Source organism: Pyrus communis, chromosome 3 (genome assembly GCF_041283825.1).
Source record: "Pyrus communis isolate YQ-2024b chromosome 3, ASM4128382v1, whole genome shotgun sequence".
NCBI lineage: Eukaryota > Viridiplantae > Streptophyta > Magnoliopsida > Rosales > Rosaceae > Pyrus > Pyrus communis.
Window position 1 is genome coordinate 5,699,081 of NC_142567.1, and position 13,236 is coordinate 5,712,316.

A 13,236-nucleotide genomic window follows, 5' to 3' on the forward strand; every position below is an offset into this window, starting at 1 on the left:
TAAACTGTTTATTTTTCTTTTTCTGGTCAGTATAAAAAATGAAAAATGGTTTGAAATCCAAATTTTTTGTGAATTCTTTTTTCCAATGTCATATAAATCATACCGTACGATGATCTACGAATTTAGGTTAGTTTGTTCTTAAAGAAGTATCTACTACATTTATCTTGTCACCAATCATCATATATAGTGAACCACTATGCACACGATAGAATGGAACAGTTTTACAGATTTCCAAAATTCATGGAGAGATTATTTGTGTTTTGACAGAATAAAATATAAGTAATGAAACCTAAATTTTTGAACATCCCACTCAATTGATTCTCTCCTTTTGGCTGGGGAAAACCCACTTGTCTAAACCAATTGGTAGAGCTACAACATCAACACGGCAGTTGAAAGAGTTTTATCATAAGAAATCTCGATATAATTAGAAGTGAAACCACATAATATAAGTCATATGAAACTTTATTAGTTTTCAGACGCTGTGAATTCTTGTATTTTTGAATCGTAATCAATATGAGTTTCCTCTATATATGTTAATGTTAACCTAACTAGGGCTAGAAAATGAGAACTATCTCTGCCTTTTATCTTCAGAATCAAGGCCCAGCCTTAAGTCATGAACCATTTTGGATCACGGAAGTTGTTGGATTAGGCCTTTGCTCAATTTTATTTGGTTCACCCATATCCATGGACCAATTTATTATGTTTATTTTTTTTGTCAAAAAACTATTATGTATTTATTTAAGGTCTAATCCCTTTGAAGTTGGCTCTGATTTGGATGTTTTAAAATAATAAAACACATGACAGAGTTTTGAATGCTCAAGAGAGCGCTCGATTTGCATGCGAGAGGTACAGGGTTTGATCTCCTGCATCTCCATCATATTTTTATATTTCTTTAACCACATGCCCAATGTGTTGGCAACGATGGGAGTGCTTTGATAACGTCTATCAAGGATGCACCTAGATATCCTGCACCGGCGTTCCAGGTTCGCATTTCTCATCTGTCCTCAATATTATTTTGATATATTTTAATATAAATGATATTCTATATTAATCGATATTATTATTAAGAAAACCCTTCTTATCAACTTTTTTTTTCCCTTTTTTTTCTTATTTTGTTCTCACTTTTGATACACATTATTGACAAAAAGAACGGCAAAATAGTAATTTTGTACCTTTTGACAAAATAACAATTATATTCCTATTTTTTCTATTTTACCATTTTTTTTTTAGATAATGACAATCATATTTTTCCAATTTTGCCATCACTTTTGATACACAATATTTTCATAAGGAGGACAAAACAGTAATTATGTAATATTAAAATAATATGCACTTATTAAGGAAAATTGTTCACACACACAAAGTATATGCTCTCTGCTAGTTTAGATTATGAGAAGATTGAATATTTGAATTCAGAATACATTAATTTGAAGAGAAAAACTTTAATCACCTACCAATTGTTAATAATTTTAATTTTAATTTTTATAAAAATGATATTAAAAAAAAGAAATTAAACCCCTAACTTTATATGCAACGATAAATATTCTTTAAGTTTATGCATAATACGCTATTTAAAACAATTATCTTTGTAAGTACTGACATTCAATGATTGTCACCCTAATCATTGATATACTCAATGGTACCTTCATCTTTATTTAATCATATTTTAACCTTAAAGCAAGACTGCTAAAATATCTCGTACCAAAGTGGAAATAGTTTAGAGAAAATATTACATGACACGTATACTTTCTGGTACACCTAAAAGCAATGTCAACTTTTGAAGCTTTTACAAATGGTGGATCACTTTCAAAGTGTCAACTTTTGTCGAAAGCTAAAGCTTGATGTATGTTAAACATTCGAATTTCAAAGCCTATATTTTATGACACATGTAATGTTATGTTTATGTTGTTACATTTTGAATTTAGACTAGCTCATAATACATGTAACATCACATTTGAAATGTTACGTTATTAGACTTTGAATTTGAATTATGTATTTAAAAAAGAAACTATTTAATTATTCGTAAATCTAACAAAGATTTGGACATTAAAAAATGTTACCATGAGAAGGATTTTGGTTAGAGTAATGTTATCTGTTGTGGCTAGTCACACTTGGCTAATAGCCGTCCGCAAAATAGTGAAGGATAAATACTAGCAACTTGGTTTTGTTGTGGATGAACAGGCAACATTCCAAAGGCCATCACAGGCATCCTTGCAAGTATCCCTAACAGGATCATTGAGGTCGAAGGTGGACAACTACGGTGCCAATGTGATGGTGGCGCTGTACGAGAACGGGCTGATTACCGACTGCCCCAAGGGAGAGAACCAAGGACGTGTACTGTCCAATGACTTCGTCGTCCGACGACTTGAAAAGCTCTGCACTGTCAAAGACATTGCTGCAAAGAAGACCATTTCTGGAACCATAAACTTCTCCTTGTGGGACGGTTACAATCCAGCCAAATGTGGCATGGCCCTCTTTGTTCAGAACCCTTCCCATCAAATTTTTGGTTTGCAGGACTTCCAGCTGCCGGACAATTGATACGGCTATACGTTTCTGCTGGCCGGACGGCCGGCCGGTATTGGAGGACGATTATGTACAGGATGTGTTCATAGTGGGGTTACTGATTTCTTTTTCTTTTTTCAGTTTGTGTTTTTCCCTGGTTGTTGGGATTTGACATTTAGAATATGGGAGAGAAATTTGCATTCAGAATTATAACTATTATTTTCGCATAAAATACAAAATGCGCTATGACCATGAACATTAAGTCGGCGACAGAGCACTATATTACCAGCTCAGGCACATAATCGATCCCTGCGTTCACCTTGAGACTCATAATCTTGAACTTAACCTTGGTCTTCTGATCCAAATGTTTCTCATTGTTCTCGGGCTGCTCCACAAACCTAAACACTGTCCATCATCAAATCCAAAGTCAATAAAAAAATTTACAACAATGATTAAGTACAAAGATTTTTCTTTTTTCATTTTTTTTTTTTTTTTTTTTTTTTTTGGGTTGAGCGTAATGTTAGTAGGTTAGAAATTAATTGTTGGGAAGGGAAGTTAGTGGGGATCAAACCCACACCAAGATGCATAGGCCTGAATGTTTTCCACCACTGTGGTAAAGCGTCATTTGCAAAAAGCGTTCGCGCACAATGTGCGGGCATATACTAGTTTTTATCAAAAGTAAGTAAATTATCCACCAATGGAACAGCCAATTCATAAAGATTTGTTATTTGTAGCAACAGAGCAAGTGCAAGGGCATTACCGGTCGCAATTAAGCTTTCTCCCGGAGCAAGTATTCCTCCCGGAGGACGCATATAGCAACTTTTTGGCGCAGTAGTTTGAAACTAAACCAGCAAATACAAAACCAATTTAAAGAGTCAATGAAGCTAAATAAAAATAATCACAGAGAAAAAAAAAATTAACAATTAAATAAATAACTGCAGCATAACCCACATAAGAAATAAATAAATAAATGCCTTCTAAATTTTTGCTTAAAATACAAGTAATTATAACAACATAACTCTTAAGGTTGATGTCAGAGAGGAATTAGAAAATACCTTAAAAGCTACATGTGACCTGCTTCTGTTCTTCAATCGGATCGCACTTTTCACCTGTTTGCTGTTTCCCAGCTTCATCTACAAAATTAAACCCACAAATACATAATCCGTCGGCTACAGTAATAAGTGCTTTTAGAAAAAGCAGCGAGGGCGTTTAAATGAGAAACGATGACGTACAAGGGAAGTAGAGTTTGTTGGCGGGGTCGAGTCGGAGTCGACGACGAGGAGGGAGAAGGGATCTCGCGACGGACGATACCGTTTTGGGCTTGGATTTGAATCCATCGCCGTGGAGCTTCTGCGTGGAAGAGGAAGACGACGACGTTTGGCCCCCCGACTGCCAGAACGGGCAGAGGGTGAAGACCTTTCGTGTCGGAGAGCGACTTGTGCCGGTGGTGGTGGTGGCTGTCGACGATGGCCATGCTTTCTTCACCGGAATCGGACACGTGGCATGCAATCAGAATCTCGGTGATTGAATTCGCGTGTTTTCGTGTGTCAGTTTAAAAATTTCTCTACCTAGAATCGTCGGGAGCTCTTCTCTCCCTCTCATTCCATCTGTGATTTTTGGAGTGGAAGTTTGCCAGGGTGTGAGACATAAATCGGATGGGAGGAAATGATCACCTGCCACTCAACTCCGCGAATTCACCTGCACCCGCCGCGTGTAATTTTTTTATTCGCAACCTTTGGCATCGTTTTCTTGCAATGTACGTGTCGGATAGACGTCCGGATCAGCCACGTGTCGGTTACATATGTCCGCGATGATATTTTGGTGGCTTTGCAAGTTGCGCGTGCCGTGCTTAAAAGGATAAATCGGCGGTGACGACGACGAGGGAAAGATATTGAGTTTGTGAGTGAGCTTTTCGTAAAAGAATATTGTTTGTGTCCTGTTATGTAGGGATTTATTTGTCACCGAATTACAGATAACGAATTTTTAGTTTCGATCACTATAATCGAAATCGTTCATTTTTTTTATTATTATTTAAAGATTATATTTGTCAAAAATTAAATAATTTAGAGATTAATTAGTCATTCAGACGTGTAAATCAATCAAAATTTTTTATAACAAGTAATATCTTCATATGAAGTCCATATGTTTTTATGCATATCTCTAAATTGAATAATTTTTTTCATTTATGATCTATAAATGATGATAAAAAGAATAAATAATTTTAATTATAATGTTCGACGATAAATATTCGATAATTGTAAGTGAAAGATGTTTAAGTCCCCACATGGACACAAGCATTATGCTTTGATAAATACATGCAGTGTCATTTCTGTCACGGATGGGACACGTCCTTTAGTTTATTTCTTGGGCATCAATTTCCAAAGATAATGTGTCAAAGGTTCCCACCCTTGTTAAGTTGAGCTAGAATCTAAGAAAATTTTATGTTTTGTAGCATTTGTTTGTAACTAAACAAGATATTTTGATGATTAGATTTATAACATATAAGTGGGTAAGAGATTCAATTCTCTCAGGCTAAGGATATATTTAGGACGCCCTAAATTCTCAGATTAGCATGGTAGACTACGCCTCATAAGTGGCTAGCGAATCACCGTCAAAGCAAAAAATATTTTTTTGTTTATGTGACTTGAAGATAAGTGATATCAAATCATTTAGTATTACGATTTCGTGATATTTATCTTCACCTGTGAGTGAGAGGTCATAAGTTGAATCCTCATAAAAGGTAAATTCGATCCAAATTAGTCTAGCTAAACTATTGTGAGGTTTAACCTATTCTCTCAGCACTTAGTGTAGATAATATTGAATGTATTAAAAAAAGATAGAGTTATATCGAACTTTTTGGTAATTTACTTATTACTGGTGGCAAGCAAAGTAAACTAACAATTTCAAATAAATAGTATTGTTTTGTGCTGAAACTAACGAAGCTACTCAAGCGACAAGGAGCTGTTTTGTAGAATTTTGTACTTATGGTTAAAATAATTCATTTTACAAGTCACTCCGTAAAGTTATTTCTGTAAAAAAATCAATAAAATATGATATCGCTTAATCATTGAATTATATATATAACATATGAGCGAATGGAGTGTATGAATTTACTGGAACGTATATAGACCAAAAGAGAGAATGTAGGTAAAAGTATTAGGAACCGTAGATCTATTTGTTACATTTAATTGACCAAATGGTCTTTATTGTAATTGGATTTTGTATAGATAATCTTTACATAATGACTTACAATATTAACGGTTCTAATCATTAACATGAATTTCTGTAAATTGATCATAAAGTGTTTTGAAGAAAAATTCCTCCTCATTCTGGAATAACCAAGCATGAATCGTTGTTTGACCTAAATGCTAGTACAAGTTCCCACAGTAACGGGCAAACCTTTTGGGTCCTATCAACTTGAAGGAATTAACCCAAGTGAAGGGTGCATTTTTGTTCACGATCCTAAGTGGTGGTCTGATCATCTTCATATTTATCATTGTATGATAAGTTTAAATCTTGAGATTTGTGTCTATTCACTATACAAGTTTCGAAACTCATATAACGATAATAAATAGGATAATGAGCATCATTATCACTTAAGTGTGGTAAACAAAAATATTCCCCTAAGAAAAAAGGTAATAGGAATTATTCATGAATTCAGTTGAGGTGGGTATGGGTACTTAATGATTGGTATGAAAATTAGGTGTGTTTTCTATTTTTGTCGGGCAATTGAGAATGGGAGAAATTAGGTGTGGATTTGTTTATTGCATTTACAAGATTAGTTGGCTAAGGTTGTCGGTGAGTAAAGCATTTAGTGTGGAGGTTAGGAATTGATTAGGTGAATAATGACGTTTCTTGTGTGTAAAGTTGTTGGCTAACCAATTATGGCTGAATGGGACATAAGGATGTTTATCCTTTTCCGGCTAACGAGAAAAAATCTGCTGAGTCGAAACCCTATGTCATTGGCTGCTCAAAACCAACCACCACCAGACCGATCCGAAACTCCTCCTGCTAGCTCAACGGACAACTTCAGCAGTACTCTTTCAGATCGAACATGCAATCAATGTCAACCTGGTCATTCCAAATCCCACCGCTATGAGATTGTGGGTTATCCTGAATGGTGGGATCATAGCAGGGATCTCATCAAACGAAATTCAGATCGTCAACCAACTGCCATTTCTAGTAATATTGGTAAGACATCTTTTTTTATATAACCCATAATGACGTCGTTTTTTATATAGGAACTTTAACGAAAAGCTTACAGTATTGTTCATTGTAATGAAAAACCACATTTTTACACTAAAAAATCAATTATGATACTATTCACTTTACCCTTTATTTTGTCTTTATCGTTAAAAATCAAAGTTTTCAAGTTCTTTTCATTAGTTTTCCTTTTTTTATATTACCCATGAACAATATCATTTTTGTACCCTTAAACCCTGCTAGGCGATTCCATTGTGTTGCGTTGCCCACCTCTGTTCTTCTGAATCTTGATCCTCTTCTTTGTGAAAATTTCATGGAAGCTCTCACTCTTAGCCTCTCATAGATTCTCACTCATAACGCCTCACTAACATCCAGTGACCCACGAGACCTCTCCCACTTAGCCTGGTCAAAGGGTTTGTCCCAACGTAAGTATGTGCTGGACTTGCTCTTTGAAACTGGTATATTAGTGTGCAAGTTTGCAGAAACTCCCATCATTCAAAATCATCATCTAACTATATATCTCGACTAAGTTCCAAAAGGTAAAGAGAGATATTAAGGTTGGTCGGTCGGTTGTTTATTTGTCTCTTACTCATTTTGACATTGCATATGTTGTAAGTGTTGTAAGTTACTTTATGCATGCTTTAGTGAGGATCATATGGCAGTTGTGGTGATGATTTTGAGCTACATGATATCTTCGCCTGAAAGAGAGTTAATTTTTCGGAAGAATGGGCATTTGGAGGTCCGAGTACAATGATGCCAATTTGTCTTGTAACATAATTGGTAGGTGTTCGACATCCGGGTATTTTACTTTTGTTGGTAGACATTTGGTTACTTGACGTCACAAGAAGCAATATGTGGTTGCTCGGTGTTCTGCAGAAGCTAAGTTCAGTGGGATGACTCATGGTATTTGTAAGCTTTTGTGTCTTCAGATTGTGCTCACGGAAATTAGTTATAAAAAAGGGTCTGATATAACTCTATCCTGATAATCAAGCGGCTATGGAGATTGCCAATAATTTAGTTCAACATGATCGTACAAATATGTTGAAGTGGATAAACATTTTATTAAGAAGAAGTTGGACATCAAGCTTGTCAATATTCCGTATGTACATTACTCATGTGTTAACATAGTTAGCAGATGTGTTAACACATGAGGTGTTCGTAATGGTTTTTCATTACTCAATCGACAAGTTGAGTTTTAGAGATATGTATGCACCAACTTGAGAGGGAGTGTTAGCTAGAGTCAGAGATTTCCTTGTTGTTAGGGATTCCTTGTAACCCTAGTCAACTATGTAATTCGTATTTATATTACCTCCTTGAAAGAAGAATACATACAATAATTCAAACTCTAACATTCTTCTATAGATTTATCTTCAAGGACATAAATAACCAACAGTATACGAAAACCATTTCTCTTCAATAAAATTTATAAGGATACAGAGATGATAATTCTAGCTTTATAAGGTTTTCATCCTAGATCCTAAAGTTTTTTGATAGGATTTTTTACCACCTGCGCAAAAGGGTTAAAAACACTTAAAATACTTGCAAGAGAAACAAGGTTATTGTAGTATAATGGCTCAAGTAAGGTTGTTCTCCACAAGGATTAATTTAAAGAGATCAAAGCGAAATCAATTCTCAACTAATTAATTAAAACAAAGTTTTTGGAAGAGGTGATTTAATGACCTAAATTAAGAAAAACAAATTTAATTAAAAAGATTACTTAAAAACCACAACTTTAAAGAAAGACAAAGGAAACAATTTTTAGAATTCAAAGTGAGAAAGTACTAGGGTTCTGCCGTCACCCTAACAATCTTATGTAGCTCTTCTAAATTACTACGAACCATACATGCATATTTTGAAGGTTAGATTTTCCTAGAGTATATCCTACTTGGAACCTCTAACATAAAACGTATATCTAACATGCAACCCATCCGCGGTGTCTAGATCGAATGTGAACATGCAAAACTAATTAAGTTTTATGAAAACCCATATAACCCTTAAAACGTGTCGTCCATCCTAAGAGATTACACATATTAATCACAAGAAGCCTTAGTCAATTTTAGGGACAGCCCTCTGCCAAAATTGCATCAAATTACTTTTCTAAATATTCTAATGGTCGTAAATCACTAAGACAAATAGATAGTTTAAAGCACAGTGATTAACAATCTAAAACTTGCATGCATAAATTCATAAGCAAATTAAAAAGAGACTACATATTTTTGCTAAGGATCATGGCCTCACCCTAGCGAAAGAAAATTAGTTACGCATATTCATACTAGAAATCATAGTCTTTATTGAAATAGAAAAAGAATGAAAACACCTTGAAAATATAAGTCTTGAAACCTTCTAAGCTTTGCCCCAAATGTTCTCTCCAAAAATTGCATGCGTTCTCTCCTCTCTCCAAACCCTAGGTCTCCCAAAAGACTTATATATCCTACCCTCATTAAAACCCTCCAAATAAATGGTCTTAGAATAAGACTAGGGAACTAAATAAATTAAAATAAAATAGGAAACATAATCCTAAATTGACTTGGTAAATTCGCCTAGAAATCTGCACAACCACGTTTTGGACCCATATCAGCTCCAAAACTGGCCAAAAATAGCTGGATTGAAAGCTTTGACTATTCTGAACACTTCTCCAGAAGGCCATGAACCCATCTGAGTCATCTTGGGCTGCAAAAATGCAGTTTAAGCCCAGAAATGTCATTTTCCAACAACGCGCACTGCTCCATTATTTAATCGCCAGAAAATAACCGCTTGGTAGAACTTGCTGAGATTTTGACACGGACAAGCTAAGGAACACCCGAACGTCCTCCAATTTGAATCACCCCAAAATTCGTCCGTTTGATCATGTTTTGCTCCAGAGAAAGTTGAATGTCCTATATTGAGAATATACAACAAAGTATCAAAATTCTACCAAAATAATTACCGAATTATACTAAGAATAGGATGAAATATATAATATAATATTGACTCATCATTTTTATCAAAACATTAAACCAAAAGGGTGACTGGCATCCAGTTACAATTAGATTTGTCAACCTATCATCCGATAGTATAGTTGATTGACATGTCACGAAACAAATTTCGCCCCCACCATGATACCTCTTATGTAACCTTTAACTTAATTATGACTTATATTTAGTTTACAATCAACAATAAGATTAAAAGTGTTTTCATTTGGCACTTTAATAAACAAAGATAATATGTGACATTATTTTCTTCTTCTTTTTTTTTTTTTTTTTTTTTTTCTGCTAGATAGATTTTTTTAACAAACGATATCATATACAAATTACAATGAGTTAGAAGTAATGTGGTTCAAGTTCGCATTTAACGAGAATCAAACCTAAGATCTCTCACTTACAAGTGCAGAAGAATACTACTAGACTGTAATACTAAGTAGTCACTAGATAGATATTATATATAATAAAATGTACTACTTGAGAACAATTAATTCCAAAAGAAAAAGAAACATTAAATAGTGATACTTACAATCACTCAATAGAATGCAATGGTCATGATTCCTTCTAAAATTCTCAAGGAAATTCGATCATAAAACGCATTGATCAAATTTTTTTTTAAAAGAGTAATCATACGCATACTAACTAATTTCCCAACCATTACACTCGCTCTCTTACATAAAATGAATCTTACATGGGTTCCACATGATTTCATAATCTATTGAATTTCACATCATGTAACATAGTCTAAAAAAAGGTGATATATCATGTTATTTTTCAGTAAAAAGCAAGCAATATAAGGGGAAATTGTTATTCACATTTATACTTAGATTTCGTTTGCAGTTGAAAATAAATTCTAGTGAAATGTGAATTAAGTGGCTTTAGATTCCAAAGTTTACACTTTATCCTTGGTTCCTCTACATTTGAACATTTAAACCAATGTTTACACTTCTTGGTCTTTGAGTGCCTCAACTGGCAACTGCACCAATGCTTGCTGCCACTATCCAAGCCCGGGTATATGTGTTTTAGTTGGGAGATAGTGTACGTTTGTTTGGTGTAAAAAGAGATGTGTAGATGGATTTACATAAGTTGTAAGGCTAGTTAGGGTGGTTGTGGGGACCTGGATTTGAGATATATTGAAGATACAAAGGGCGGTTCAACCGGGTTTCTGGAGAAACAGCGTCCAGGTTGGGGAGAAATTTTTAGTTGTGATGAGAACACAAGTGGTACACCACGTGTTTTAATAGGAGTGGTGAGAAATTTTATTTTCTAAGTTATTAACTTTTTAGCACACATATCCCACCATTTGCATAGTGACACGTGATGTACCACTCCGTGTACCGGTCACACTAAAAAATCTCTCAGGTTGGGATATAATTAAGGAGAAATCAAGTTCCCATCCCTCTTTTTTCAACTCCATTGATTGAAACCTTATTCCTTTTCAAATTTTAATTAAGGTCCCTTGGTTTTAATAAACATCATTAATTATTTCAATAGTAAAATATTTTACATATCAAGATAATTAATTTTTTTTCTTCTAAATTATTCATTTAGTGTTAGAAACATTACTTTTAATATATTTATATTTATGACTAAATTTTGTATCATATATTTATTTTTAGTTTGTACTCATTTTAATTTGCAACCCTTTTTTAAAATTGTGTCAATTTTCTATTCAGCTTTAGTTTGTACCCATATATTAATTTCTTTTTGTGTCCATATTTTTAAACTTTTATTTGTACTCATATTTTTTGACCTTTTATTTGTATCCATAATTTATTAATAATGTACCCATTTGTCTTTAAAAAGGTACCACTTTGTTATATGTAAAATGTACCTTTTTTTTTTTTTTTTTAAGTACCATCTTTTTTGTGTAAAATGTACCCATTGTATAAAACGTATCATCTTTTTTGTATAAAATGTACCAACTTTTTGTATGTAAAATGCATCGTATAAAAATTACCAATTTTTTGATGTAAAATGTCATTAATATAAGTAATGACAAATCATGGGTTTTATTTAAGTATAATTTCTTTTAATATTTTCAACAAATTATGGATTTTATTTAAAATCTCATTAACATAAATAACTACAAATATCAAATTTTAATTTAAAAATTATAATAACTTACATAGAAATGCATTATTACATTAATTTCAGGGATTTCAATAAAAAATCAAAAACTAACAAGATTTTAATCAAATAATATTGATAAATAGAAACCGCATTCAAAATCACTCTATAATTAACCATGGGACGGGTTTGCGACCAGCCCAACAAAGCTTATGATAGCAACATCACTCATTTCTGGTCTCAATAGTACTCCCTTTTGTGCATGTGTGTGAAGCCGTCAGCCGTTTGTGGGTTGTGAGACCTACTTCCTTCAACTGTTGATAGCTAAACACGTAACACAATAACATTTCTTGTGCTTTTTGTTTATTACATTGACAATTAATCAACTGTTGACACATTTCTTATATATTCTAGTATCTTTTGAGGGTTTTAACCTGGACTAATAATTTAAGCATAATCTCCAACCCAAACATCAAATCCAAGAGTAGCGGAAATTTCGTGGTAAAATCTGGAGACATACAATATGCATGTTAACATCAGAAAGTGACCAAAAAATTAGCAATATTCACCACAATAAGTTGAGCTTTTTTAAATTAAGCAAGTATGATATTCATTGATCGAGAGGAAATGAGATCTTAAATTTAATCTCTCCTATTGGAGAAGAACTTTCATTTACATTTGGCGGAAATGTAAATTGGGATGTAAATATAGTTTTTGGGTTAATTACACTAACACCTCTTGAAGTTTATCGAGTTTTTACAAAACCCCCTTACGTTTGAGACATTACACAAACACCCCCTCAAGTTTTAATGCCCTTTCAAATAACCCCTTCTGTCAAAATTTCACTTATAAATTTACTAATTTAACTAAAAAAGAAAAACTTTATAATTATATAAAATTATAAATCATTTAACACTTAAAAAAGGACAAGAAGCAGACCATGTGGACAAAAACAAATTAAGAAAATTTTAATTATTACTTCAATAATAATATTTTGTTAAAAAAAGAAGTTGTTCATCTTCTTCTTCCCCTCCCACCCCATCTCCTCCTTTCTCCATCACCACCATCCATTCAAACTTTGAACAAACCAAAAACGATCTCTCCATCTTCAATCATGTGTAAAATACTTATAATTTTACACAAAAAAATTGATATTAGCAATAATAATTAAGAAAAAAACTAGTCCCTCATATGTGGATGACACATCAACGTCGATGGCGTGAAAAAACATTGTACAAGATTAGTGAAGCAGCTTAATTCACAAGAGCGGACAAATTTGCATCTATAGTGTTCGCAGTGATGAGCAATCCCTCTTAAAATCACTCCAAACTTCTAATTTCTTCCTGTTGAGAATCAATGTTAGGTAGAATCAATGTTAGGTATGGTTGAGTGGAAAAAATTAGGTGCAATTAATGGGTTTTGTGTGGTAGCAAATAATCTTAGTTTAATTAAGTGTGTGGTGTAGCTTTCATTTGGTTTGCTATAAATACCCAAGTCCTCA

The 13,236-nt window shown here is 33.5% G+C and overlaps 1 protein-coding gene and 1 long non-coding RNA gene across 2 annotated transcripts; one reads left to right on the plus strand and one right to left on the minus strand.

Moving 5' to 3' along the window:
* Positions 1–909: 909 nt before the first annotated feature.
* On the plus strand, positions 910–2,709 carry LOC148697801 (uncharacterized). The gene is made up of 2 exons (XR_015960557.1): positions 910–983; positions 2,182–2,709. It is a non-coding gene; the product is annotated as an uncharacterized LOC148697801 (long non-coding RNA).
* LOC137714197 (vesicle-associated protein 4-1-like) lies at positions 1,968–4,126 on the minus strand. The gene is made up of 5 exons (XM_088690750.1): positions 3,735–4,126; positions 3,558–3,635; positions 3,263–3,344; positions 2,789–2,907; positions 1,968–2,656 (listed from the first exon to the last, which is right to left on the minus strand). Exons 1-5 carry the CDS (start codon positions 3,837–3,839, stop codon positions 2,618–2,620), a joined length of 423 nt encoding a protein of 140 aa, XP_088546876.1. The 5' UTR covers positions 3,840–4,126; the 3' UTR covers positions 1,968–2,617.
* Between the last annotated feature and the right edge of the window lie 9,110 nt (positions 4,127–13,236).

Excerpts from the sequence above, each read along its gene's own strand:
- LOC137714197 (XM_088690750.1), bottom strand. The coding sequence starts at position 3,839 with ATGGATTCAAATCCAAGCCCAAAACGGTATCGTCCGTCGCGAGATCCC. Across the intron at positions 3,345-3,557 it reads GGTCACATGTAGCTTTTAAG|TTTCAAACTACTGCGCCAAA; the intron begins GTATTTTCTAAT and ends TTGCTGGTTTAG. Across the intron at positions 2,657-2,788 it reads TCGATTATGTGCCTGAGCTG|GGAAAAACACAAACTGAAAA; the intron begins GTAATATAGTGC and ends CCCAACAACCAG.